General features: G+C 41.0%; 1 protein-coding gene across 2 annotated transcripts in view; it reads right to left on the bottom strand.

Annotated features, from left to right (window-relative positions):
• Positions 1-27,375, bottom strand: part of THSD4 (thrombospondin type 1 domain containing 4) — a 686,742-nt gene that overhangs the window by 118,317 nt on the left and 541,050 nt on the right. For both annotated transcript variants that reach the window (XM_050796270.1, XM_050796271.1), the window contains one exon: positions 8,107-8,311. In XM_050796270.1, coding sequence (XP_050652227.1) covers positions 8,107-8,311 — 205 coding nt within the window. The remainder of the gene's footprint in view (positions 1-8,106; positions 8,312-27,375) is intronic.

Below are 27,375 nucleotides of genomic sequence, written 5' to 3'. Positions count from 1 at the left end.
ATCTTGGGCATTATCTTTCATGCTATAGGCTTAAGAAAATGTCTAGTGATCCTTGGTTACCCATTCATGTTATTTCAGTTATCCATTGGCATTTAAGACAAAAGCAATGTGAAGGTTTCCTGAGAACCTTCTGCACCTTGTGAGAGTTTGTTAACAGGCTAAGTTCTACAGAGTCAGAGAGTGGGGTACCAGTCAGCAAGCTGCCCTTTCTCCAATTCCACAATGAAGACAGAAGTCTTGCAGCACCCACCTCTCATCCATGTCCTAGTTCCTTTCCGTATTTGGATGAGGAGGCAATGCCAGCATTCTGAATGTGTGTGTCTGCTGGGAGTGGGGGTGCCTGTTCCACAGACAGGTTTTTTCACTTCTTTCCCCATTTTCAGTCACATTCTCCCCTTCTTCCCTCCCTTTTACCTGCTGTCTTCCAGGCTCAGAGCCTCTTGGGGCTTCATCTCACAGGCCAGCCCCTCCTCATCCCAGACCCCCTCTGCACACCTGGGCTGTGATTTCCTCTGCTCTGTTAGTGAACATTCTCCCATCTGCTTTCTGTCTTCCAAAAACCTGTTAAAATCATTTGCTCACTGATGCCCCCACTCCAGTCTTCTTGGTGGTTTTAGGTCACATTTTTTTTTTAAATTAAATCCCTTTAGTATCATTTTGAAGGAATCTTTGGAGAAAGGGAAGAAAAGCTCACGTGCTCAGTTTGCCATCTTGAACCAAAATTCTAAAGTATTATTTGTAATGTTAGAAAACTAGAGGCAATCTAAACATCCTTCAGTAGGGAAGTACGTAAATTAATAATGCTACATCCATTGTACAGAATACTCTGCACTAAAAAAAATTAATAACTTAGCCTTATATGTATTAATATAAAAAGATACCCATGATATGACATTAAAATAAGGACACAAATTGCAAAACGTATGTGTAGTAATATCAATTTTAGAAACTATCTATTTATTGGTACTTACAGAAAGGGCTGGAAAATACACAATGAACTGTGAACAGTGGTTATTTACTGTCAAGTAGTCTTTACACTTGAAGGCAGTAGCTCAAGTGTGAAGTTTGTATAAAGAGGGAATTTTACCTTTTTGCTCTATTTCATTTGTCTTGCTTGAAATTTTTACAGTGAACATGCAAAAAATATTAGAAATTAATTGTCATACAAATGTAAGACATCATAGTATTTAAACGTCCAATGTTTCCCGTAAAGAAAGCTGTTCAATGAATAAATTAAAGCTTGCAAATTATAGGTGATCCATAATACTTGACTTTTTTCAATGCTGACCATTATTGTTGTTTAAAACTTTTAGGAGAACATGCTTAAAAGTAAGCATACTGCCAGTTTATTTTTGAAAGCTTCCAGATCTTTAAAAATTCCTTCCAAGTCTAAAACTCTATGACAGTCTAACATGTTGGCAGGTAGAACATGTCTTGTATAATCAATTTGTGCTTGGGTATGCTTTTATGTCTGATTTCTTAACTGTTGCATAATGACATTAGTAAACTGAACTGACTGAACTATGCCAAACTTTGATATTTCAGCTAAAATAATTTTACAATATCTTTTATTAAGAAAAAGGCAAGTAATACAAAATGTCAATCATTTAAATAAACATTTTTTCCCCCAAATGGCAGAGTTCAGAATAATTCACATACAAAAGGAGAATTCATAGCTTACACTAGATATAGGAGTTCTAAAGTCTTTCCCATTAAAAAAAAATTTAGGACTCTAGAACTCATGAAAGTCTATACTTTGGAGCATGTAAACAAATTCAAATGAACAGAAATTTGGAGCTCAAGTCTGCAGAGTTTCACTAGTTTACAACCTCAAATGAGATGAATAAACATCTTATCTCCCGAAATATGTGCACCATTAAATGTTATGATTTCTCTAGCTTTGCTTGGAGAAAAGAGTAAGCATTGTGGTGAGTTGGCCTCTTCCCTCAGCTCTACATAGGCCACTGCTCCTATGAGTTATGGCTGGGAAGGGGCCAGACCCAAGGCCTTCAGAATCTGAGTCTAGTAGGCTAGACCTTGATGGTCAAACTAAATTAAGCCAGAAACTCAGAGTTAAGTTTAATGTACCATCACTATAAATGTATCAGCCAATGTTTCTGGAATACATACCTCCTTTTTCTATTTAGTTTTTAAGTTTTAAATTTCAATTTTCATATCTTAACTCTATAATTACACCTTTAGTAAGTTTTAGTAAGTCTAAAGCTTTTTGAAATAAGCAAAGTATTAATAAATAATGTCCAGTGTTAAAGATCAGAAGGACACGTATGTGAAAACTCTTTGGAGATTGAAGTATTATATATGTGTGGTATGACTACTATTATGAACTAAGTGAGAAGCCTAGGGTGAGAGGAGAGACAAGATCAGGAAAAATAGGGGTACTGGATTTAATACCTGGGTGATGAAATAATCTGTACAACAAACCCCCATAACACAAGTTTAACTAAGTAACAAACCTGCATTTGTACCCTTAACTTAAAAGTTAAAAAAAAGAGAATCCTAGGGATGCTCATTTAAATATTGAGGGCTTTAAAAATCATTTAAAATGAGTTGATTCAAAAAGAATAAAATACTAAGGAATACAGCTCACCAGGGAGGTAAAAGATATCTGAAACTTTAATTCAAAACACCACTCAAAGAAATCAGAGATGACATAAACAAATGGAAAAACATTCCATGCTCATGGATAGGAAGAATCAATATGATTAAAATGGCCATACTGCCTAAAGCAATTTACAGATTCAATGTTATTCCTACCAAACTCCCAATGAAATTCTTCACAGAACTAGAAAAAACTATTTTAAAATTCATATGGAACAAAAAAAGAGCCCCAAAGGCCAAGGCAATCCTAAGCAAAAAGAACAAGGCTGGAAGCATCATGTTACCTGACTTTAAACTATACTACAGGGCTACAGTAATCAAAACAGAGTGGTACTGGTACAAAAACAGACACATACACCGGTGGAACAGAATAGAGAAATAAGGCCCAGAAACAAGGCCACACACCTACCACTATCTGATCTTCAACAAAGCTGACAAAAACAAGCAATGGGGAAAGGACTCCCTCTTCAATAAATGGTGCTGGGAGAACTGGCTAGCCATATGGAGAAGATTGAAACTGGACCCCTTGCTTACACCATATATAAAAATCGACTCAAGATGGATTAAAGACTTAAATGTAAAACCCAAAACTATAAAACCCTAGAGGACAACCTAGGTAACACCATTCTGGACACAGGAACTAGCAAAGATTTCATGATGAAGATGCTAAAAGCAATTGAAACAAAAGCTAAAATTGACAAATGGGATCTAATTAAACTTAAGAGCATCTGCACAGCAAAAGAAACTATCTACAGAGTAAACAGATACCCTACAGAATGAGAGAAAATATTTGCAAACTATACATCAGACAAAGGTCTCATATCCAGCATCTATAAGGAACTTTCACAAATTTACAAGAAAAAAACAAACCATTAAAAAGTGGGCAAAAGACATGAACAGAAGACATACTTTTCAAAAGATGACATATGTATGGCCAACAAGCATATGCAAAAAAGCTCAATATCACTGATCATTAGAGAAATGCAAATCAAAACCACAATGAGATACCATCTTACACCAGTCAGAATGGCTATTAATAAAAAGTCAAAAAAGAACAGATGCTGGCGAGGTCATGGAGAAAAGGGAACACTTATACACTGTTACTGGAAGTGTAAATACTTTCCAATCATGGTGGAAAGTAGTGTGGTGATTCCTCAAAGAGCTAAAAACAGAACTACCATTCAACCCAGCAATCCCTCACTGGGTATATACCCAAAGGATGTAAACCATCCTACCATAAAGACACATGCATGCATATGTTCACTGCAGCACTATTCATGATAGCAAAGACATGGAATCAACCTAAATGCCCAACAACGACAGATCAGAGAAAGAAAATGTGGTATATATATACCATGGAACCCTATGCAGTCATAGAAAAGAATAAGACAATGTCCTTTGCAGGAACATGGGTGAAGCTGGAGATCATTATACTTAGGAAACCACGTGGGAACAGAAAACCAAATACCACATGTTATCACTTACAAGTGGGAGCTAAATGATGAGAAGACATGGACACACAGAGAGAAACAACAGACACGAGGGTCTACTTGAGGGTGGGAGGAGGGAGAGGATCAGAAAAAATAACTATTGGGTACTAGGCTTAGTACCTGGAGATACAATCTGTACAAAAAATCTCTGTGACATGAGTTTACCTATATAAAAATCTGCACATGTACCCCTGAAGCTAAAATAAAAATAAAAAATAAGATTAAATGAGGTGATTAAATCATCATCTTCAGCATTAATAATACAGGTCTGCCTTTTTCATAGAAATCTATTTTCTATTGTTACTGGGGAATCTGTCATTTAAAAAAAATACCAAATATTTCACAGGGAAAGTTTTATTTGCATTACAAATAACTAAAGGTAATTCTGGAAACAACAGGAAACTAAAAAAAAAAATTGTAATCCTAGCACTTTGGGAGGCTGAGGCGGGTGGATCATGAGATCAAGAGATCGAGACCATCCTGGCTAACATGGTGAAACCCTGTCTCTACTAAAAATACAAAAAATTAGCCAGGTGTGGTGGCGGGCACCTGTAGTCCCAGCTACTCAGGAGGCTGAGGCAGGAGAGTGGCATGAACCTGGGAGGTGGAGCTTGCAGTGAGCTGAGATCGCACCACTGTCCTCCAGCCTGGGCGACAGAGCAAGACTCCATCTCAAAAACAAAAAAAGTTCTGAAATCTTGAAAGCAATGATACAAACATGAAGTGTTCATTTCCTTTATATTGCTTATTCTGCAGACCAAACTTATGCAAATAGCTGAGTAAATTTTGTGTATCGAATCAAGTTTTATAGAAAATACTGTTTTCATAGCCAGAATTCATAAGGTAAGAAAACCAGAACCTTCATTGTTACCTAGAAAATTGTGAAGAAACCTACTACATATCTCTTTGGAAAAGGTTTCAGTGTTTGACAACGTACAATGTAAAAAATAGCTGTCAAAGAGTTCAGAACAGCTAGATATACCTGGTAATGGTTTCTATATGATCTCAAGCAATCTCATGTATATTTACTTTTAAAATATACAGACTCCACAGAGCAGGAATAGTGGGTTTGGTAAAGAGAACACCTGTGAAGAGAAAAGGGCCATAACCAATGTACACTTTAAAAGGGTGAATTTTATGGCATGTGAATTATAGATCAATTTTTTAAAAAGAGGAGAATACACAAAGCACCCCAGGTGATGTAAGTGCTATAGAAGGAATCTCTGTTCGTCACCTCTGGAATCTGCTTTCACTAGCGCCTGCTCTTTTGTTTCTGTTCTCTCTCCTTTGCACATAGGACCTCATGTAATACTGCCATGGATGCTACCAATTTCATGTGCACCCCACTGATCTCTGAGCACAGGAAGTTGAACTCGACTTTTCGAATCACCTCTCCATTTACTTTTTTCTTTTCTTTCTTTCTTTTTTTTTTTTTTGAGATAGTGTCTTGCTCTACTGCCCAGGCTGGAGTGCAGGGGCACGATTACAACTCACTGCAGCCTTGATCTCTTGGGCCCAAGTGATCCTCATGCCTAAGCCTCCCAAGTAGCTAGGACTATAGGCATGTGTCACCGCATCTGGCTGATTTTTAATTTTTTTTGTAGAGATGTAGTCTCACTTGATGTTACGCAGGCTGGTTGCGAACTCTTGACTTCAAGCAGTCCCCCCGCCTTGGCCTCCCATAGTGCTGGGATTACAGACACGAACCACCCTGCCTGCCCCTCACTGACTCTTGGTACTTCCATTTTCCCTCTGACTTCCCTTCATCTATTTTAGGGAAAGAGGAAATGTTTATTCCACAATTTTGATGGAATCAAAACTGACAATCTCTCTGAGACAAAAGAAAGGGAATGAACATTTTTCAACTGCCTAATAGGTGTCAGGGGCTCTGCTGAGTCTTAAATATCTGCTATCCTATTGAATCGCATGACTACTTATAAGGTGAAGATTCTTATTCCCATACTCCAGATGAAAACAACAAGGCTTTGAGAGCTTCCTCCATTCAGACATCCAGTGGATATTCATCCAGATGTCTATTTTTTCTTCAGGGGGCACAGCTTGAAAACGCTTACAGAATAGAACTAACTATAGCCAAGGAAAATGTACTAAAAGCAACACAAAACTAATAAAAGTGGCATTATTTGCCGGTACATTTGAATACAATCACACTGCAAATCATCCCCAGAAGAACATTTCCCATTCTAGGAGGCATGATGTTTATGGAGATGTGATCTCAAAGCAGTACAAAAGAAAGGAGGAAACACACAAACACCATTTTTCACTATTAAAAAGAATATACAAAGCACTCACTGGGAAACTAGGTTTTCTGCCACTCTAGTGGCTCCTGGGTTTGCCAGAACAAATTGAGCAGTTTTTCTTTGATTGGGTTTGTCTCAGAGTCCCATCTGCCATCCCTTTCTCCTCCCCCCAATAAAACCAAGTTAGTTTTGGCTGCATTTGACTAGATGGGGAAGGAAGAGCTGCAGAATATGGAGCTCCTGGGTCTGGAGTTAACTTCTGGGTGATCCTGATATTTGAAAGTTGCAGACATAACAGTCTTTCAACTGCTGCAGCCATTGACTGCTGCATGGCCAGTGGCACACCAGAGGAACTCAGGTTCCGAGGCTATCCATGGATATTATCTCTTAACAGGCTACCACACCTGGAGCTAGACTGCCTGGGTCTCAACCTCACCTCCACCTCGTTATGGCATGGTGATCTTGGCAAAGTACATAATCTCTCTGTGCCTGCTTTCTTATATGTAAAATGGGGATGGGAATAGCTTCTTTTCCCTGTTGAGATAATTCAAAGATTGAATGCATGTAAAGCATTAAGAATAGTGCCTGACACATAGTTTGTGTTAGGTAGGTAAGTTCCTGTTCAATAAATAATTAAAAGATAAAAATGAATATTGCCATTCATTAAGTAGCTTAAACAAATGGCTCCCTTTTGTTAACTGATTTGTACATGCTTTTGTTTGTACAAAAAGATTTGTACAATCTTTTGTTAACTGATTTGTACATGCTTACATGTATTAGAAATTCGTAAAAAGTAATTTGTTCAAGACCAGGCGTGGTGGCTCATGCCTGTAATCCCAGCACTTTGGGAGGTCGAGGCGGGCAGACCACTTGAGGCCAGGGGTTCAAGACCAGCTTGGCCAACATGGTGAAACCCCATTTCTACTAAAAATACAAAAATTAGCTGGGCGTGGTGGTGCATGCCTGTAGTCCCAGCTATTCAGGAGGCTGAGGCAGGAGAATCACTTGAACCTGGGAGGCGGAGGCTGCAGTGAGCTGAGATCGCACCACTGCACTCGAGCCTGGGTGACAGGGCGAGATTCTGTCTCAAAAAAAAAAAAGAGTAATTTGTTCCACCGGTTTGTGGTTTTTATCAGATAGAATGCAAACAGCTCAAAAGTCCAGAAGGAAGTATCAATAAAGATCTTTTTGCAAAAATGGGTTAAAAATGGCCTCTCAATATTGATATTGCCCGAAATGATTGCTGGAAGATTCCACAGCTTTTCAGAAGACATGTACACTACTATGTATAGGTCTGCTGTCCCAGGCAGATGAGGCAGAAAGAGGAGAAAAATGGCTTTTGCTTTAGACCTCCAGGGAGTGAAGGCATAGACAGGATCAATTGTCCCTGGCCACCTCAAATCCCAACAGAACAAACACTGGCTGGTCTCCGCACTTTGCAAAGAGCTTCTCCCATCTTAGAGCAACAGTTTGGGCTGTTACGCTTGGGAGAAGCAAAGGCTGGTTTAAATGTATAGATATTAAATATTTATCTGCAAGAAGGACTTTTTTTTTTTAACGTTCTCCACCCAAGCTTCTCATTTCAAGGCGCAGGCCAGGCGATACACTTTGGCATTCCCCAGGGACACTGTCTGCATGCCCCAGGACTCTCGGACACTGCCGTGTCTATCTCACAGTTCTGAAGGAATACATCATCTGGCAGGGACAGATGGCTTTCTCTGGAAAAAGACCAAGCTTACCCAAATAGTTGTTGCTCTTGTACATCTCCGTGATGTTGATTTTTGTGGCTCCCTGGGGAATCTCCACGACGCGGTGGTAGCCCAGGCTGGTGAGGGCATGCTTAAACACGCCCGACACAACCTGACAGCCCGTGTTGTCTCCTCCACACACCCCACATTTGTCCACGACTTTGTCGGAGCCTAGGTAGTCATCACAGCCAATGCTCTGCAAATAGGCAGAAAACAAAAGACTCTTATAGTATGTATCAGGAGCAGGCAGGAGGAAGGAGGGGAAAAGATCTCTGGGCAAGAAACTTCTTTTCTAGCTATTTATGAAATGTATATTCTAGGAGTGGGGTGGGAGCCACAGACAGTAAACCAGATAAGTAAATAAAAAACAGAGTTTATCTGGTGGTGGTAAATGATCAGGAGAAAAATAACACTGGGGAAAAGACTAGGGAAGATGTAGGGTGCTAGAAATTTACTTAAACAGGTTGTACAGAGAAGTTGTTCTACAAATCCCCGTTGGACTCTGGGAGGGGAGAAGATGGTCTGTGCTGGAATTTTTATACAAAGAATCTCTCTTGAATCATGACAAGCACCACACCAGAAACTGGGGTTTGCCCCCAAGTCGTCTCATATATGCTACACTTAGCAAAGTATCACCAAAAGTAGTGTTCCCCGGACCAGTTTCTTAGGAAATTGAATTGTTTGGGAGCTGAAACTCTACTGGTAACTGTGGCTCTAGAGGCCTGAGAAACAGGACTTTTTCTTGTTACCCCAGAGCACTTTTTCCAGAGCAGAAGGACGAAGGTAAGCAAGAGCCAGAAACATCAACAAATGGGATCATAACCTGCTAAATCACAGAGTGCTGTTTGTGGAGCCAGTCTCATCAGTGTATAAGGGAATTCTGACTTTCCTGAATTCCCTCCCCCGACAAAAGGAACTTCCCATTACGCATTCTAGGATCTTTTTGCTTTATCTCTCCCTCCTCATTCATGTTTCTGTTGGGACCATTTTATATTGCAGACAAAAATTTAACTTTGGGCCAGACGTGGTGGCTCATGTCTGTAACCTCAGCACTTTAGGAGGCTGAGGCAGGAGGACTGCTTGAGCTCAGGACTTTGAGACCAGCCTGGGCAACACAGTGAGATCTAGTCTCTACAAAAAATAAAAAATTAACCAGGTATGAGGGCACACACCTGTAGTCCCAGCTACTCAGGAGGCTGAGGTGGGAGGATCACTTGAGGCCAGGAGTATGAGGTTACAGTGAGCTATGACTGCATCATTGTACTCCAGCCTGGGCAATAGAGCAGGCCTTATTTTAAAAAACCAAAAATTAAACTTTGGAACAAAATGGAATGATCTTCACAAAATCTTTTTCCACTTCTGCAGCTTTCCACTCCTGACCTCATAGGGCTCAGGATCATATTTCCTGAATCTAACATTGGGACTCATGTTCTGAACAAAGAATTCTGTCACTTTTCCATGAGCAGATGGAATTGAGTAGATTATGGTTTGGACAATGAAATGTTGTGAGTACAGGATTATTCACTGGGTCATGAGGATATGGAAAGATACTTGAAATCAGAATGGTATTCTAATTCTTGAGACACATGTTCTCCAAATCACAGGCTTGTCTCTTTCTTGCATTCTAACTGCAATAATTAGACCACATCTCAAAGGCAAAGTGATCAGCGACCAGTCAAAGTCCACTTTAGATTTTGTTATGCAACCCTGGGTCTCTTCATGTAGGTCCTATAGGTCAAATCCTGTGGGCAGAGTCAAATCAAAAGGTGCTCATTCCTTCCCCTCTAGCTGCATGCCTGATTGAAACCTTTCTGCAGGCACTGCCCTTCTGCATTATTGCTTCCATATTCCCAAGTGCACACTGACCCATCAATAATGACTGGCCTCTCTTCACAAATAGCGTCTCTGTAAAACATTACCTCTGACAGTAATAGGACATCATCTCAATATGTTCATCCACATCCAATTAGCCTTTCCAAATGCCATGTTTGCTATGTATTTCTCCTCCCTCAAATGCTTCTCACCCTGCCCCATGCACATTTTAGCAGAAAAAATAAGGAGTATGTTTTCCATGCATAATATCCATAGCCCCACCCCCCTTGAATTCTCCCTTGCTTTGAAACAAAAAAAAATGTCAACAGCAACAGGGGTTTTGAATAGTAGAACCCATGTTATCAAGACAAGATTCCAACTGAATCAAGGAGATGCCTCTGACTTCATCAAGGGGGAAGGTGGACAGGAGAGGTGGTCAACACCCATTGCCTGCCTTGTCTAGTGACATATCACACTCCCTCTCTTCCCAGCCTCCAGTCTGTTGCTGCTACTCCTGGACTCGACTTGTCTAGACTGAGCTCATTCTCATAGGGGTCCTTCTGTTAAAGGGAGCAATGTGTACACAGGTAGCAAAGAACACAGAATGACACAGCTGAAGTGCAAGCCTGCTGGGAGGGATAATACGAGGCTGGAGAGTTCAGCGGAATTTGTCAAGAATCTTGTTTGCCAGATTGAAGAATTAGCTTTTCATCCTATGGCATTAGCAACCCCCAGATGTCTGGAGAAGGGGAGAGCCATGCTCAGACCTGCTTTTGGGTGATAACAATGGCTACAGTGTGGAGCGGGCCTCACCTAGGGTGAGGACAACGAACCATCCAGTGAGTCTCTCTCCTGTAACTAGGGTGTAGGAGATATTTCAAGAATGAATGAGAGTCGCCAAAGATGGGACAGACGTCACATTAACCACATGAATCCTCAGCCCCAGCCCAGTTAGAATGGCAGTATACAAGGAAATTACACAAGCATGGACAGCTTCAGATAACCACAGACACAGACAAAATGTCATTTCATCTTGTCAATCAGACATTATATGAAAATGCTCTGCACAATTTGAGGGACCCACGCCCACCAGATTTCCTGCACGGCATGGTTGCTCTAGATCAATCTAGACATGGGAAGGAAAAGCTGTAAGAGTTTTTCCTGGTAGATGTCCAAGTAGCCTGGGGATTGGTTTCAGTGAAGCATGTGGCTGCAAAAGGATGCCAAGAACTAAAGATGACAGCCTGTTTCCCTGGAGCCATAATCAATAGCTTCCTTAGAACACATTAGCAGCACTCTTCAGTGGTCTAGTGGCTACCCAGGCCTCTAAGAGACTGAGTTCCCATGGAGTTACCAAATATCTCTCCTTTACTTCACAAAGCAAGACGGACAACTCCAGAATGAGAACTAGGCAGACAACATATATTCAAGACCTTAATATATAGCTGAGGCCAAGGGCAAACTACACACATGACAACTGTTCCTTCTCCTGCACAGGGCTGTTGTGAAGATCAGATGATGTAATGAGGGACGATTTGGACTGGATGTCTAGGAGGGCATGGCTGGGGAATGACCTCTGGACTAGGATCTGAATGACAAGAAAGACCTGATATGATAAGATTGAAACATGTAAAGATGTATTTCATCACTGATACTGTTGAGTGACTACACTGAAAAGGCTGCCCAGAAAATCTCAAGGTGAATCAGACACAGGTCCTGACTTTGGGAATCTGAGTCTAACAGGAGCGATCAGACATACACACAGAGAATCACAAGCTATCAGGCAATGAGGAACCCCTGCATGCTCTATGTCATGCTGGACAGGATCAAATCTCCTTTAGAAAGTCGATAATTAACAATTGGGTACATAGAGTCTGGAGGATGTTGCAATATCCCAGCCTGAATGAGGGGAATGGGGATGGTGTGAAGGGATTTGAGAGATGCTTATGATGCAAAATGAACAGGACTTTGTGACTGTCCTCATCCTCCTCCTTGCCATCTTCCTCAACATTATCATGTCTAACATTTATGGTCTTTAATATCTTCTAGGTCCTCTGAAACATACATGTTTTTCCATTTAATCCTAAAAAGCCATCTGTGAGATTGCTGAAATTTATAGGAAACTAAGACTTAGAAGAGAGGTTAGGTAATTTGCCCAAGGCTAAAATGCTAATAATAGGTAGAGCTGGGATTTAAACCCAGGCCCCAAACCAAAGCCCATGTTTTTAACCATTAGGTAAAAGTTTGGAGGTCAAAGGATCGGAGGTCGTGTTGAGGGTTCTAGCTTTGTTGAAGGAGTAGTGGCAGTGACCTAGGTGCAGGGGAACAAGTTCAAAGCATGGTTACCATGAAGACTGGAGAGAGCCTGGCCTGGAAGTGACTCTGACTTTCTCCTCTTGCAGGATTATGAGGGACCAACCCCATTATGTATCTCTCTTACACTGGCTCTTTTAACATTATACTTTACACACAGTGTGGGAACACATATTCCAGCCCATCTTCCTATTGCGTTACTTTCTTATTGTTATAATGTTTTATTTTGAAATAGTGTAAGACTCAGAAGAAGTTTAAAATGAGTGCAGAGAGTTTCAGTGGTCTTTTACCCAGCTTTCCCTAATGATAATATCTTGCATAAACAAAGCACTTTGTCAAAACTTTGTATGCCATTGACAGAAGTATAATACTATTAACTTAAGGATAGGCCTTGTTTGTATCTGTCATCTTTTAGATGCACTTTTTTTGATGTTTCACGAATTATTATCACATGCATAGATTACGTGCTATGACTTTCTTTAAAGAGCTGATACTCGCCTCCAAAACACAGCCGTATAATCATTAGGTATAATCATTAGCTGATGTCATGTATCAGGAAAAACAGTTTGTAATAATGGAAAGAATGTTGGGCTGGGAACCAGAAAACCTGGGGTGCAGTCCTGGCCCAGTCCCTGGCTTGCTGTGTGATGCTGGATTGGTCACTTGTCTTTGAGGTAGGTGCTGAAAACATTTCCACCACCATCCAGATCTTCTTCCCAAGCACAGTGTTCAGAAACGAATCTGGCCTGAATTCTGGTTTGTGTATCAGGAGGCTGATCAATTGGTCACTGACAGGGAAGACTTAGTGCTGACCTATGTTTAGACTCTTTCAGAGGCACCACTGCAGTGTCATCGGGGGGTGCTTAGGGTGGGCAAGAGAATCTGCGCTCTTGTGCTGTCTGCCGCTGATGAGTGCTGTATCTTTGGACATTCTGATGAGTTGTTCTGAACCCTGGAATTTTTTTTCTGCCTGGATAGGGATGGAGCAGCTACCCCTTAGGACTGTTGGGAAAATCAAATGAGGGAAACACAGAAGGTACTTAGCAGAATGCTGCAATATGGTGGCTTCTCAGAAAATGCTGGGTTTTGTCATCATTGTCTTCATGTATTTGATTTTGTCTGAAGTCTATTCACTTTTAAGTAAATCCCATGATCATATAACCACCTGGACCCACCCCTACTTCTGAAACACTTTCTACTACTTCTGAGTCAGAAATATTCTCTTCTTCATTTGGTGAAATTCAGAAAACTCTGAACAGCAAAGAACAAAACAAAAATGACCAAGGTTCACCATAAAGTCAAGACACCTTGCACAGCTTCTACATTCTCACTGTTCAAACAGCACCCATTGAAAAAGGCCAGAAAGAACATCTACTCTCTGATCTACCTTTATTTTATGTTTCTTGCTCATCATGTACTGCAGTTCAAAACAGATATTTCTTGCTGTTACAAAGACCAGTGGATAACCATCAGATGTCCTTTGTATTTTTTCCAGTGATTTTTGTAACACGTTGTAGGAAAATTTTACACACTGCAAGCCATCACAGGAGAAATTGCTCAAGAATTACCCCCAATTGTGTGCCAAAATTAACCTGAATGAAATTTCCTGAGGGAAATGAGCAATCTGGATGACATATTTGGAGGTGAATTTCACAGGGAGGAGGCCTCTGTCCGTCACGGCAGGGTAGGCTGGTGCCAGGCATTCAGATAGTGGAGGTCCTGATTCCCTAATGGGAAGCAGATGTGTCTGTGTGTGCTCAATAAACATATGAGACAGGGTAACCTCAACTGTTTGGCTAGATGACCCCCACAGGTAAAACAACGTGCCTTAATAATCATGCTGGTAGAACAGTATGGGAGAATATTAAAATGATTAGTAGCTGACACCAATTTACTTATATTTACAGTGAGCTAATTTGTGGAAATGCATATGGATGCCAGAATGTTTACTCATGACATTCTGTTGAAAGAAATCCTTTGCATATGATAAATATCTTCCTGTTATTACTGTTAGGAATGTAGATCAATACCACCTTCCTGGAAAGCAATTTAGCAATATAGACCGTTTGATCCAGTAAATTCTTCTTCTAGGAATTTATGCTAGGAAATAAGATATCAGGCCAACAGTTTCTGTATGAAGGGCTCATCACAGTATTATTAATAAAACATTGGAAACATCCTAAATGTTCAACATAAGGAAACAGTTAATCTATTCTGGGTGGATCTTTTTCCAGTTGTTATTCTCATTAAAATCTTCTAACACTTATGCCTATAAAACTGACCTTCAACATAGTTTAGTAAATGTTTCCTGAGCCAACCTCAACTATGTGCCAATGCAGTGGTAGGCAGCAGAGACATGAAGGTAAAACAAACAAGGTTCCTATTTACAGTCTAAATCGGGGGTCAGCAAATTGTAGCTGGTAGGCCAAATCTGTCCCACAACCTGTTTTTATAAATAAAGATTTATTAGAACACAAACACTCCCCTTTGTTTAGTTATTGTCTACGGCTGCTTTTGTGCTGCAACAGCAGGTTGAGTAGTTGCCACACAAACAGTAAAGTCTACAAAGCCTAAAGTATTTAGATTTGGCCCTTTACAGAAAAAAAATTGCCAATCCCTGGTCTAAACTGAAAGTCAGACACAATCAAATCACTTCAATATTGTTTGTAAATGTCGAGAGGGAGATGGGCAGAGTCCTGTGCAGCCAAAACCAGGCTCAGGTAGATACTTCCAAATTTACCCCTGATTGCCCTCATCCTGTATCATATACACCCACTTGATTTGTTCCAAAGTGACTCAATTGTAAAACAGAAGGCAGAGAGTTGTCTTCCACAGTAGTCTTCAACTTTTTTAAGTAGAAAAAATGTACCTCAAAAATAAAATCTCATGTGGAAGTCCAAAGCTCCACCACGTAAAATGAGAAAAGCAGAACTGCTTTGGTTGAAGGACTGTCAGGGTTTAGAAGCCCAGCTTTTCACCCTCCTGCCTGCTCTTCTTCCTCAAGGTGAGGGCTTCTCAACTCCAGCTCTACTGATGTTTTGGTCCTGAAAGGTCTTTCTTATGGGGGCTGCCTTATGCATTGTAGGATGTTTAGCAGCATCCCTGGCTTCCATCCACCAGATGCCAGGAGCATCCCTCTCAGTGTGACAAACAAAAATGTCTCCAAACATTGCCAAATGTTCCCCATGGGAACAAAATCACCCTCAGTTGAGAACCACTGCCCTTTATTCCAAAGCTCATGGGACACCTAGAAGCACATGACAGATTCCCTAGAAAGCTTTAAAATGATGGCAATTCCATAGAAGCACATGAACAGCCTTTGTAAATGTCAGAGAAGCTAATAAGCAAAGAACACTTAATTATCCAATTTTCAAAAATAGTTCCTTACTGCTATCAAACCTTCTCGCGTTCTTTAAGAATGCCTCTTGGCTTAACTTCAGCATAAGTATGATTATGTATTGCAAAGAGCACAGTACCTGGGACAGAGTAGGTGTTTAATAAGTATTTGTTGAATGAAAGAGCAGCTGGTTGAGGAATCAAAAGATCAAAGTTACGGGACCAACTTGCTCTTCAAACTGGCTCATCTCTAAGGTCCCTTCTGGTGCCAAATTTTTTTCTTTTAAAAGGAGATACAGCCCTGATATGAAGCAACCTGCCATGTTTAAAGGGAGGGAAATTTGCTTTATATACACAAAATTAAATTGGAAACAGGAATCAATGGAGATCAAATTGACAATGCCATTCATTTGAAGAGAAGAAATGGTCCATGGGATAAAAGGTATGTTGGCTTCCTAAACGAAAGCAATTGTAAAACGAGTGATCTGGTTTTAATCAAGCTTATGGCTGTCACTTTTCAGTACCTCATCCTAGTTTATAATAGGATAGCATCTTATCGAAGGACTCAGATGGAAGAAAATGTTGGCGCTCTTGTAGGATAAAACTGGGTAAGAATCAACTGCAGCTATGTTTACAAATCTGAAGAAAGGAGTCCCGAGAGGCAAACATATCATATGCTGTAAGATAATTGCCACCTCCCCCAATTCCCACTAGGGTCATCGTTCTCTGGAGGGTGGCGATATCCCAAACTCTAAAATTCTAATGCTTTACTTTCATAATTTTCCTCCTCCATGGATTGAAATGGGGGAAGGAGGAGATAGGCCTGAAATAGCTTTTGACAGTGATAATTGCTCTATTATAAAAGTAAGGTAACCATATTTTTGTATAGAATACTAGAAACCTCTAAATTTTTACTTTATTTTTAATGTATAGAGCTGTATGGTGAATTGTGTTTAAAGAGATCATAATATGTCTGACCAGATTTTATTGTAATTTTTTAGTGTCCCAGGAGGGGCTGGCAGCAGGAAAAAACCACGTGGGATGGGTCTGTTAGAAGCTGTGGTTTGGGGCTGATAAGGGGTCAAGACTAGGAAGTTCCTTGCAGAACAGAGCAGAGAGACACTGCCTACACCCCACAGGGCAGAGTTCTGGAAGCCAGGTTATCAGCAAAAAGGCAAGAGCAAGTTGGGTTGATGAACTCTGATCCAGAATGGAGGTTGCTTGCACACTGGCCTGATTTACAGGGCCTCCTGAGCGCAGATGGCCTGAGTCTACCACTGCAGGTCACAGACAGAACGCTCTCAGAGGACCGTCCCATGGCCAGAAGGCAATAATGGGGATTCACGCTGGCATCCTCGTCATTTCCTTAACGCACAGCCAAATGTGCCTGTTTGCATTTTTCTCCACAAGATGGCACCTCTAAGCCTTTGCAAGAGGGTACTTACCTAAACAACTAGTTTAAGTAAAAGAACCAAAGATTCAACATTTTAAAAAAAGAATGACTGTTGAGAAACACAAGAAGGGTGGACCCAGAGATCCAGGATGACTGCATATTTACTGTGCTCTTATGTGCAAGTTTCTGCCATGTTGTTAAGGCATGATTTCATTTCTTAAAAGTTTTTTTTGGAACATCAAAAAAAAGGTGGGTGAAATATTCAGATCTTGTAATTTCCAAAATGGTCAAGAAAAATGCTTTAAAATCTGTATAAATGAGTTACAACATTGGGGAATAGATGGGTTTCTTAGGTATCATTGGGCCATCTCCAGGGATGGCTGAGAGGACGGACTGGGTGAGTGGGAAGAGATGATGAGAGAAAAGGCTGGCGACCAAAGTGTGGGATCTTAAATTCGAAGGCTCTTGAGTGAGAAATGGCAGGCTGAAAAGCTCTTTTCAGAAGATGTCTGTCAAACACAGGCAATGGACTGGAGATGGAAGAGACTGGAGACTGGGACACACAAAGACAACTGCATTAAGATGGGCACAAAGTGATGGAGGCCTGGACCAGAGAGATTAAATTAGAATGGAGGGCAAGAGCCCACCGACATCACGCTGAAGGAATGGCCAACTGGACTGAAGACAAATGTTCTATCCAAGGTGAAGTAAGGAAGACCACGGTTCCTGGCCTGAGAACCTGGAAGAATACTAGTGTTCTTGAGGCAGAAACTCCACTGGGGGGCAGGCGCCATCTTACAGCAAGGGTCTGAGCATGGATCTTGATACTCATTAATTAATTCATCAAATTTAGTTATAATAATTCTCCCCCATGCTTTCATCGGAACGTTCCTCTAAAACTCTATGCATTTTTATTTTAGCTTTTTGGCTAGGACTCCTTCTAAAGTCTATTTTATAATTCTCAGTTTTTAAAAAAATCAAGACTAATACGTGTAAGGTTCTTGTATTGGTTCGAACCCTGAGAGTGTGCCGACAGACAACACGAAGCGATGTGGAGCAACATGCTGTTTTAATGAGCGCCTGGATGCAGGCGGGCTGAGGCCTAAAATGGCGTCAGCCCAAGTGAGGACAGGGCAAAGGTTTTATAGTCTCCTGTAAACAGGAAGTGTCCTAGTCTGACATTACTGCTGCGTTGTACCTGGATGGCCTCTTTTTCGATTTTCATGGGTACGTGTCTTCTGGCCGGCTCTCTTCCTGCTTCTGCTATTTTGGTGGCGCACGCTGCTGGCACAAGTAGCCTTGCGCCTTGGGACTGGGCCTGAGAAGGGAGGGGTTATTCATCTCCTTAAGCTTTCAGGCCCTGGGGGAGAGCATTGGTTTATTTTCTCTGACCCCTTGTTACTCAGTGTGGTCCATGGACCAGCAGCGCAGGCATCATCTGGGGCATTTTAGAAGTCTTGCACCAGTTCCCGGGGCTACTGAATCAGAACCTGCAGTTTAACAGCATTCTCAGGTGATTCCTATGCACATCCAGGTTTGAAAGGTGCTGCTCTACACTGGGGGTCAGCAAGCTTCTTTTGTAAAGAGCCAGACAGTAAATACCTTAGGCATTGCAGTCATATGGTCTCTGTCGCAGCCACTCTGCTGGATTGTTGCAGTGTGAGAACAGCCATGGACAACTTATGGCTATGTTCCAATAAAACTTCATTTACACAAACAGGTGGCTGGTGGATTAGGCTCACATGCTAGATTTGGTTTACTTGCTAGATTTGGCCCATGGGCTATAACTTGCTGACTCTTGCTCTAGATGACTCAGAGACATTGTGAGGTATGAGAGATTGCCACTCTCTATATTAAGTGGGTCCAACTACTAGAAGGTCTCTGCCGTCCCTCCTCTGGATGTCAGAAGTCACCTCTTGCAGCTGGCAGTGCTTTCCTGACTTCCTTATTGGCTGTTTTCACCAGGAAATTGTTGAAGAGCAAATGAACTGTCACAGAACTGAAAGAACTCCCTGGTCAATAAATGTTGCTGCCGTAACTGGCTGGCCATATGCAGAAGATTGAAACTGGACCCCTTCCTTATACCATAGAAAAAAATCAACTCAAGATGGATTAAAGACTTAAATGTAAAACCCCAAACTGCAAAAACCCTGGAAGACAACCTATGTAACACCATTCTGGACGTAGGAACTGGCAAAGATTTCATGACAAAGATGCAAAAAGCAATCACAACACAAGCAAAAATTGGCAAATGGGATCTACTTAAACTTAAGAGCTTCTGCATAGCAAAAGAAACTATCAGGCTGGTGTGGTGGCTCATGCCTGTAATCCCAGCACTTTGGGAGGCTGAGGTGGGCAGATCACCTGAGGTCAGGAGTTCAAGACCAGCCTGGTCAACATGGTGAAACCCCTACCTCTACTAAAAAATACAAAAATTAGCCAGGCATGTTGGTGGGCACCTATAATCCCAGCTACTTGGGAGGCTGAGGCAGGAGAATCACTTGACCCCAGGAGGCAGAGATTGCAGTGAGTTGAGATCACACCATTGCACTCCAGCCTGGGCAATAAGAATGAAACTCTGTCTCAAAAAAAACAAAAACAAAAAATGAACAACAAACCCCTGAGATCTGGCTAAATAGAAAAGCCTAGTTTTGCTTCCAGTGCTGGAGAGAGAGGAAGGGGAGAGGAGAAACGAGGAGATGGTGGAGAGCCAAAGAGAAGCTCTGAGTGATGGGGGACTCCTAAGGACCTTGAATCTGAAGTTCACTTCCTGGGATTTAAAGAATTTAACAAAAATTTCTTTTCTATGTACCGTATGTTCAAAACATCTTTTCTTCTAGACACATGAATGTTCACCTAAGAGCCTTCCTAATAATGCACATTACACCTGCAGGTGATATCATTTTCTGAGCCCTAGTTTTGTACCTGTAAAATGAGGGGATCAAAGTATAATTTACAAATCTCTTGTGAGGCTTAAATGAAATGTGTAAATGAAGGTACCTAATTCAGAACTGGCATGAAGTAGGGGCTGGTAAAATAATGTGCCTTTCTTTCTCCTTGAGACCCGTCCCTTGGCAGTCTGGCCATGGGATTCCCTTTTTCACACAAGCTACATATACTTCTCTACCAACAGGGGAGGCTGGTCTATTTGCACTGTCCACCGAAACCCCACTTTCTTTACACATGATTCTCAGGTGGTATTTGGAGACAGAGCTGTAATAGGTAAACTGCCACAATCTATTTGCATTTCAATAATGGTCTGGGACAGTGGTGATCAAGGCTTCCAGATATTTCTTTTATCTTTGTTACTTTTCTCATAAAAAAAATACTTAAATTTTTTTTTTTTTTTTTGGCTAGTCTTTCCTGGTTTGTCTTGGAGACCAGCTATGGAAAGCCTCAAAAACTGGAAAGGGATTATTTTCATTTTAGAAACAGAGCAAGGGAGACTGCTGGGTGGAGCCTATGGGTTGGGCATGTTGGGTCACGGTCTTAGATGAGTTTTAGGTAGAAAACAGATGCAATCAGGGCATTCAAGCATCTCCCAGGGATTTAGGCAGTGGGAGGTCCCATGGATATATGTGACAGCTATTACGACTGAACCGCTCACCACGTGCTCAGCACCTTACCTAATATGTCATCCTGCCTAATTCTCTCAACAACCCCAGGTGGTAAGAATTACTATACCTATTTTGCCAAAGCTCCGAGAAGGTAAGTAATAGATCAAAGCTCACACAGAAGTGATGGTGGTGGGTTTGAAATAAGTGTCTTCCGGCCTCAAAGGCTAGGATCTTTTTCCTCTGCTGGTTGTATTGTCTCTTAGGACAACAGAAACCCTTCTTGTAAGAACCGGGCCTGGTAGATGACTGACCAAGGGCCACATATACACTTATATCTCTCAGGCGGCTCTCGGGCTTTCCCCAACAGGCTTACACACAGGCTTTACTTTCAATCCGAGGCCTCCCCTCCCACGAGGCCTGGCCACATTGCTTCAGCATCTCCTACAGCTTGATTCCATTGCAGTCCCATATTGAAGTCCCCTGAAGTCCCATATTGTGCTGATTTACCCCCCATGAAGGGACATCTATAATACCACCCTTCCTCCCATAACAAATTCCTAGATCCGAAACTATCCACTGAAATAGGAATGATTTTTCTCATTTGTCATCCTAGGAATGGGAACTATTGGTTTGTCAAGTTAAGAGGTATTTATAACTCAAGGAAAAACATCAGGTTCCTTGAGCGATGTCATTACCCAACCCGAGAGCTTGCTCTCTGAGACCAGAATGACTAAGAAATTAAATAAAGATAATTTCTTATTATTCTGTCTTCTAACCATAGATACATCCAATATGAATATTTCATTAGGAAATAAAGACATTGTGTTCCATGCACTGTCAGAAGGAAGAAATTTGGCTGAAATGTTTAAACATGAAGGCTCCTTCATGCTTTTCTTGAAGGATGGCTAAGAACAGGGTTATCTGTCAAACTCAATGTGTTGCTTAACAGTAATTCAGGTGGCAGCCAGATGAATGATTCTCATGCTGGCCGAGAATTCCCCTTCTCTTGCAACTTTAAGCCAAAAGGTAGGACAATGGCAGATCTGCTGCCCACACGTGGCTTCCAAGTGACTGCACTAACAATATGCACTTGTATACATAAATATTTAGGACACATAAACCAGTTGGAAAAACACTGATCCTTCACCTTCTTTAGTAGAACCTTGAAATTCTTAACTTTCACCAGTCCCTTCTTTAAAATCCAGATTGTATTTATGAGCTTTTAAATCATGCCCCGCAGTTGCGTAAGCATCAAGGTTGAATGTTGTGGTTTCAGGTAATCTATACTGCATGTGGTTGTGAAATTTATCTTCCAAAGACACTGCTGTCATCATGTCATTCCTCTGACTCAAAAGGCCTCCTGATGTCAGCTGTCACTTAAAGGAGCTGATTATTTCCTCCTAGGCATTATGCCTATATGTGATTCTCTGATTCCGGGTGGAAGGGAGTGCCTAGGGCTGCAGTCGCTCAAGAATAAGCCTTACTCCAGGAGTGGACAACTGAGCGAAGGTAGGGATTTTGACAATGATCCAGTGTCCTTATGCTTTGACAGCAAAAATACTTTGCTGTCATAAAGTGAAAATACATAATAATTAGTGACACTATTTATTAATTATATCTCCTAATTTACTGGGTTGGTTTTATGATGATAAAGCCAGTTTATGTTTGTAAAAAGCATCTGACACATGGAAGAAACTCAATGCATATGATGTTTATTTAAAGTCAAGTTAAAGATAACATAGAGAGCAAATTCAAAGAAACACAACTAAATGATATCAATTCCCAGCTTAAACAGTAGCAGCTTGGAATGTTATTTAGTTAGAGAATGGCCTGAATATACTTTAAAAAATGTGAAACAGCAGCAAATATGGAAGTAAAAAGAAAAGCATTTCTCCAGCAGAGGAGAACATACTCTGGTTAAAAGAGAGAAAGAGCCAAAGTCAAAAAGAGGCGAGGATTCCATTTTGACAACTTATGGACTCTGGTGACTTTAGGTTCCATAAGAAAAGTGTGCTCCCACTATTCAGGGAGGTCTGCAGAGGTGCTCCTGGGCATCAAGAAAAGCAATATAAAGAAATGAAACTGGTATTTGTTGGTTATCTGATACGGTGAATATATTTACTACCATTTTTATAATGGAGGAAAGAAGGAGATTAAGTAACTTGCCTGAGGTCACACAGCCAAGTGCTAGGATCTGTGCTCATACCTATCTAATTCAAAAACTCAAAAGCAGAGTTTTAAGGTGGAAGCCACAGACGCAAGGAGATTCATGGAGTGATTGAAACAGGGAATATGGTAGTGAATAGCAGATGCCAGCAAGTGCAGAACACCCACTGAAAGGTGCATGTGTTGGACAGGTGGAAGGATGAGGGAAAGTGGCACTGGGTAGCTTTTGAGTACTTGCTTTGTCCTGACATTTCTTGGAAAGGAGTCATCTTAATCACATCTTGAATTTCCTCTTTATAAGCATGGGACACCTCCAATTTCCCAGAAGCTTTGAGTTCTCTCTTATCCATTGCCTACATGCACTGCCTGAAGTGCTGGCACTAAAACCTCTCCCAAATATTTTGTTTTCTATTGCACCAAAAGGGTGTGATAAAAGCTTTTCTCCCCAAAACAAACCCAAAGGCCTGGGAGTTTAAATTATTTTGGACAGCTTCTGTTTCTTCTGGTGGCTCACTCTGCCTCAGGCCTCCAGAATGTTCTTCAACGATCAGAAAGGGAATCTAAAACCATGGTATCATGATTTCCATGATAGGCCAGGATTTCCCTATGATATGCTTTGGCTAGGTCCCCACCCAAATCTCATGTGTGGTGGGAGGAACCTGGCAGGAGGTAATTAAATCATGGGGGCAGTTTCCCCCATGCTATTCTCATGATAGTAAGTTCTCATGAGATCTGATGGCTTTATATGAGGCTTCCCCCCTTCGCATGGCTCTCATTCTTCTCCTTCCTGCCATTATGTGAAGAAGGATGTGTTTGCTTCCCCTTCTACCATGATTGTAAGTTTCCTGAGGCTTCCTCAGCCTTGTGGAATTGTGAGTCAATTAAGCCTCTTTCCTTTATAAACTACAGAATCTTGGGCAGTCCTTCATAGCAGCATGAAAACAGGCTAATACACCCCAAGACCATCTTTCCTCTGGGTTTGAATCACCCTAGCGACCCTGGGGACCCCATTTTGAGTCCTAAGGTACCAGCTTTGAGACTGTATTCTGTATATGATTGAGGGCTGCAAGGAAATCACTGTTCAACTTGTGTTTTTAAATAATGATTCAGCCTATTCCCTTTAAGCTGAAGGAACTTCTGAAGCTCTTGAGCAGGGGAAGGCTATAAATCCATAACTTATTAGGAGTTGCTGTAGAGTATTCATTTTGAACTGTTATTGCCTCCTAAGGATTCCATGAACTAACCAAGGCATTACCCCTGAGTTGAGGGGTGAAATGGACAGCTAGATGAAGTTATTGGAAGTATCTACTTGAATACTAGAAAAATCTCTGCCTCAAATAAGCTGGTAATGGCGACATGATTGATACAAAGCCATTCAGATTAGTAACCAGTAAAATGATTTATCCACTTCTTAGGATGGCTGGAAAACCATGTCAGCAGCATAGATGAAGATATCCATCTTCCTCCTTGCTGTGGCTCAAAGTCATCAACAAATTGAAGCAGTTTTTAAAAAATGAAAGCTAAAATGTCAGAGGAACAGAATACAAAGGTGGCATAGAGCACTGACCTAGCTGGCCATGAAAGTCAAATTTGAATTTTTTTTTTTTTGTAAATCTGGAGCTTACAGTTACCAGTCTGTATTAGGAAAAATCACAAATTCTTGCTGCTGAAGATTAGAATTCTATATTTTATACAAACTGAAATGGATATGAATAAAAATAAAATGAATTTGGGCCGGGCACGGTGGCTCATGCCTGTAATCCCAGCACTTTGGGAGGCCGAGGCGGGCTGATCACAAGGTCAGGAGATCGAGACCATCCTGGCTAACACGGTGAAACCCCGCCTCTACTAAAAAAATACAAAAAAACTAGCCAAGTGTAGTGGCAGGCACCTATAGTCCCAGCTACTCGGGAGGCTGAGGCAGGAGAATGGCGTGAACCCCGGAGGTGGAGCTTGCAGTGAGCCAAGATTGCGTCACTGCACTCCAGCCTGGGCTACAGAGCGAGACTCTGTCTCAAAAATAAATAAAATAAATAAATAAATAAATAAATAAATAAATTTGGAGCAAAGGACATTTATCCTTTTCAGAAAATATAGCCCTGAAATTTCATTTCATAACAGATTTGTAGTATAGAGAAGAACAAAATGGCCTAACCAATTGAAGGAAGAAGAGGCTTATCACAGTAAAATCAGGCTTATTGGCAAGTATTCCCACTAAACGTAGAGTGCTAGAATCATAGACTCTTGGAACAGAAGAAAACAGAGAGATCATCTGGTTTAACCACAATCAGTTAGACCCTGGTGTTAGCCTGGGTCCCACTGTTTTCTGTTGAGACCTTGGACAGGCACTGGGGCTAATTTCACCTATAAATCATGTCTGCTAAATGAGATACGTCAGTGGCTTTCAAGCTATTCCAAGGCTCTACTTCAATATTTTCATAATCTTTAAGATACATTTTCAAAACATGAAGAACTGTGATAAACATCATGTATACTCAACCATAGTATATGCCTACGTATAACACACCGGACATCTCCACATTAACCCATTTTTATGCGGCCTTTGGAACAAACTGCTCCCATTTTTATTTAACCAAAGAGATTATCTGTCTATAATTTCTTGCCTATGTTAATTAAGAACTCTTCAAAGGTTGTAAATTGTAACACAATTCAGAAATAAAGTGAATGCTAAGGCATCCAAATCATTTTCCATATTACTTGTGCTAAATTTTCTAATGGACAAAATAGCCATATGCTCACTAAATGCCTGTATAAGAGTTAGATGTTAATGTTTTAATTAGAAATTAATTTATGCTAAAGAACAAGATCATGTCCTTTGCAGGAACATGGATGATGCTGGAGGCCATCATCCTTAGCAAACTAAAGCAGAAACAGAAAACCAAATACCACATGTTTTCACAAGTGGGAGCTAAATGATGAGAACACATGGACACACAGAGGGGAACAACAGACACTGGGGCCTACTTGAGGGTGGAGGGTGGGAGAAGGGAGAGGAACAGAAAATAATAACTATTGAGTACTAGGTTAGCAGTGGGGTGATGAAATAATCTGTACAACAAGCCCCTGTGGCATGAGTTTACCTGTATAACAAACCTGCATATGTACTCTTGAACCAAAAAATTGTTTTAAAAAAGAAATTAATTTATGCTAACAAAACACATTAGTGGTTTTAAAAAATTTGTTTTATGCGTTGGGATTACCTATACCTCTTTCTTTGGACACACAATCATTTTCATAAAAAAATGTTAGGACCACAGAACCAGATGACTTAGCACATGCATGGCACTTTAAAAATGCTTTACTATTTAAATTAACTCCCTGACTCCTCCCAGTACCCCAAGAGGAAAGTCATACTATTATTTCTATTTCAGAGATGAGAAAACTGAGGCAGCTGAGTAAATTGTCCAAGATGAGTAAAATGTTGAACAGGAATGTAACCCACACATTCCAGTCCCAGAACCTAGACTTTTAATGTCAACTTTTAATACACCTTCAGATGACCTCCTGGTGCCTGGTAACCCTAACTTTCTAAGCCATATCTGTCCTTGCAAGAGCCCTATCTGATTTTGTTTGACTTTCTCCAGTGACAGGCAGCCTTCCACCTGTTAAGGAAGCCAGTTCAGCCCTGAATGGCCCTGGCTTGTAATAAATCCTCCTCTCTCTGCGTACCGTCCACAGTGTTCCATGTTCTGTCCTCCGAAAACCTCTGGACACTGGTCTGTGTCACTTCCTTTCTAATATATTCCATTTGGTTTTATGTATTTGCCTAAAACAGGTCGTCTTCTCAGGACTACAGGGTGAGAGCACCCTGATGCAAGGAGAACCCTCGGTTTATAGCTTGAAAGTTAAATTACCTGGAATACTTTACTGTGGTATAGGTATCAATTTTTTTTTTTTTACAGTGTCTTTTTAGCATTATACCTTTTCTAGCATTTGGTTTTCCTGTGAAAACAGTGGCTTAAAAATACCCTTTAATGAATCTTCTTTCTGTGACAAAGTGTTTGCCCTTTTCTCCCTTTTATAATGAAAGTGACATAAGGGATTCTAAACTATTAGAAAAGTGAAAATCACCATTAAGTAGCAATGATGCCAAACAGTAATGAGAAACTCTGTCTTTGGAATCACACTCTTCCAGGATTGCAGTTCTGTTGGCCATACACTAGCTGTGTGACCTCAGGCAAGATGTATCACCTTTCTGTCAATCGTAAATGGGAAAAATAATAATTTAAAGCACAAAAAGAAAGCCTTCGTCACAGTGCCTGGACTACAGTGAGTGTTCAATGAAACTCTGTGATTGTTGTTAACAATGGTGTAAAGACCTGGGGGGTTTAACAAGAAGAAAAGAAGACGGGCATTGCTAGATGGGCCCCACATTGGAAGCTTTGTCACATGGAAGAAAGATTAGATTTCCTATCTGTGGTCCCAAGAAATTGGACTGGGGCTTACAGAGGAATAGTATAGAAGGACTGATTCCATGTAGTGATTGGGAAACAAAGCCTTAGGGAATGCCTCCCTCAAAAGCTTGCTGTAAGGATGAACTGTTACAATCTCTGTAAAGGGTTTAGCACCATGCCTGGAACATAGTAGGCACTCAGTAAATCTTAGCTTATTGCATTAGCAGTTGACTGAAGATGGAAGGGCTATTTTGGGAGGAAGTGAGTT

This window comes from Macaca thibetana, chromosome 7, assembly GCF_024542745.1.
Source record: "Macaca thibetana thibetana isolate TM-01 chromosome 7, ASM2454274v1, whole genome shotgun sequence".
Classification (NCBI taxonomy): domain Eukaryota; kingdom Metazoa; phylum Chordata; class Mammalia; order Primates; family Cercopithecidae; genus Macaca; species Macaca thibetana.
Note: the sequence above shows the minus strand (reverse complement) of the source record. Positions and strands in the feature narration are given on the sequence as shown.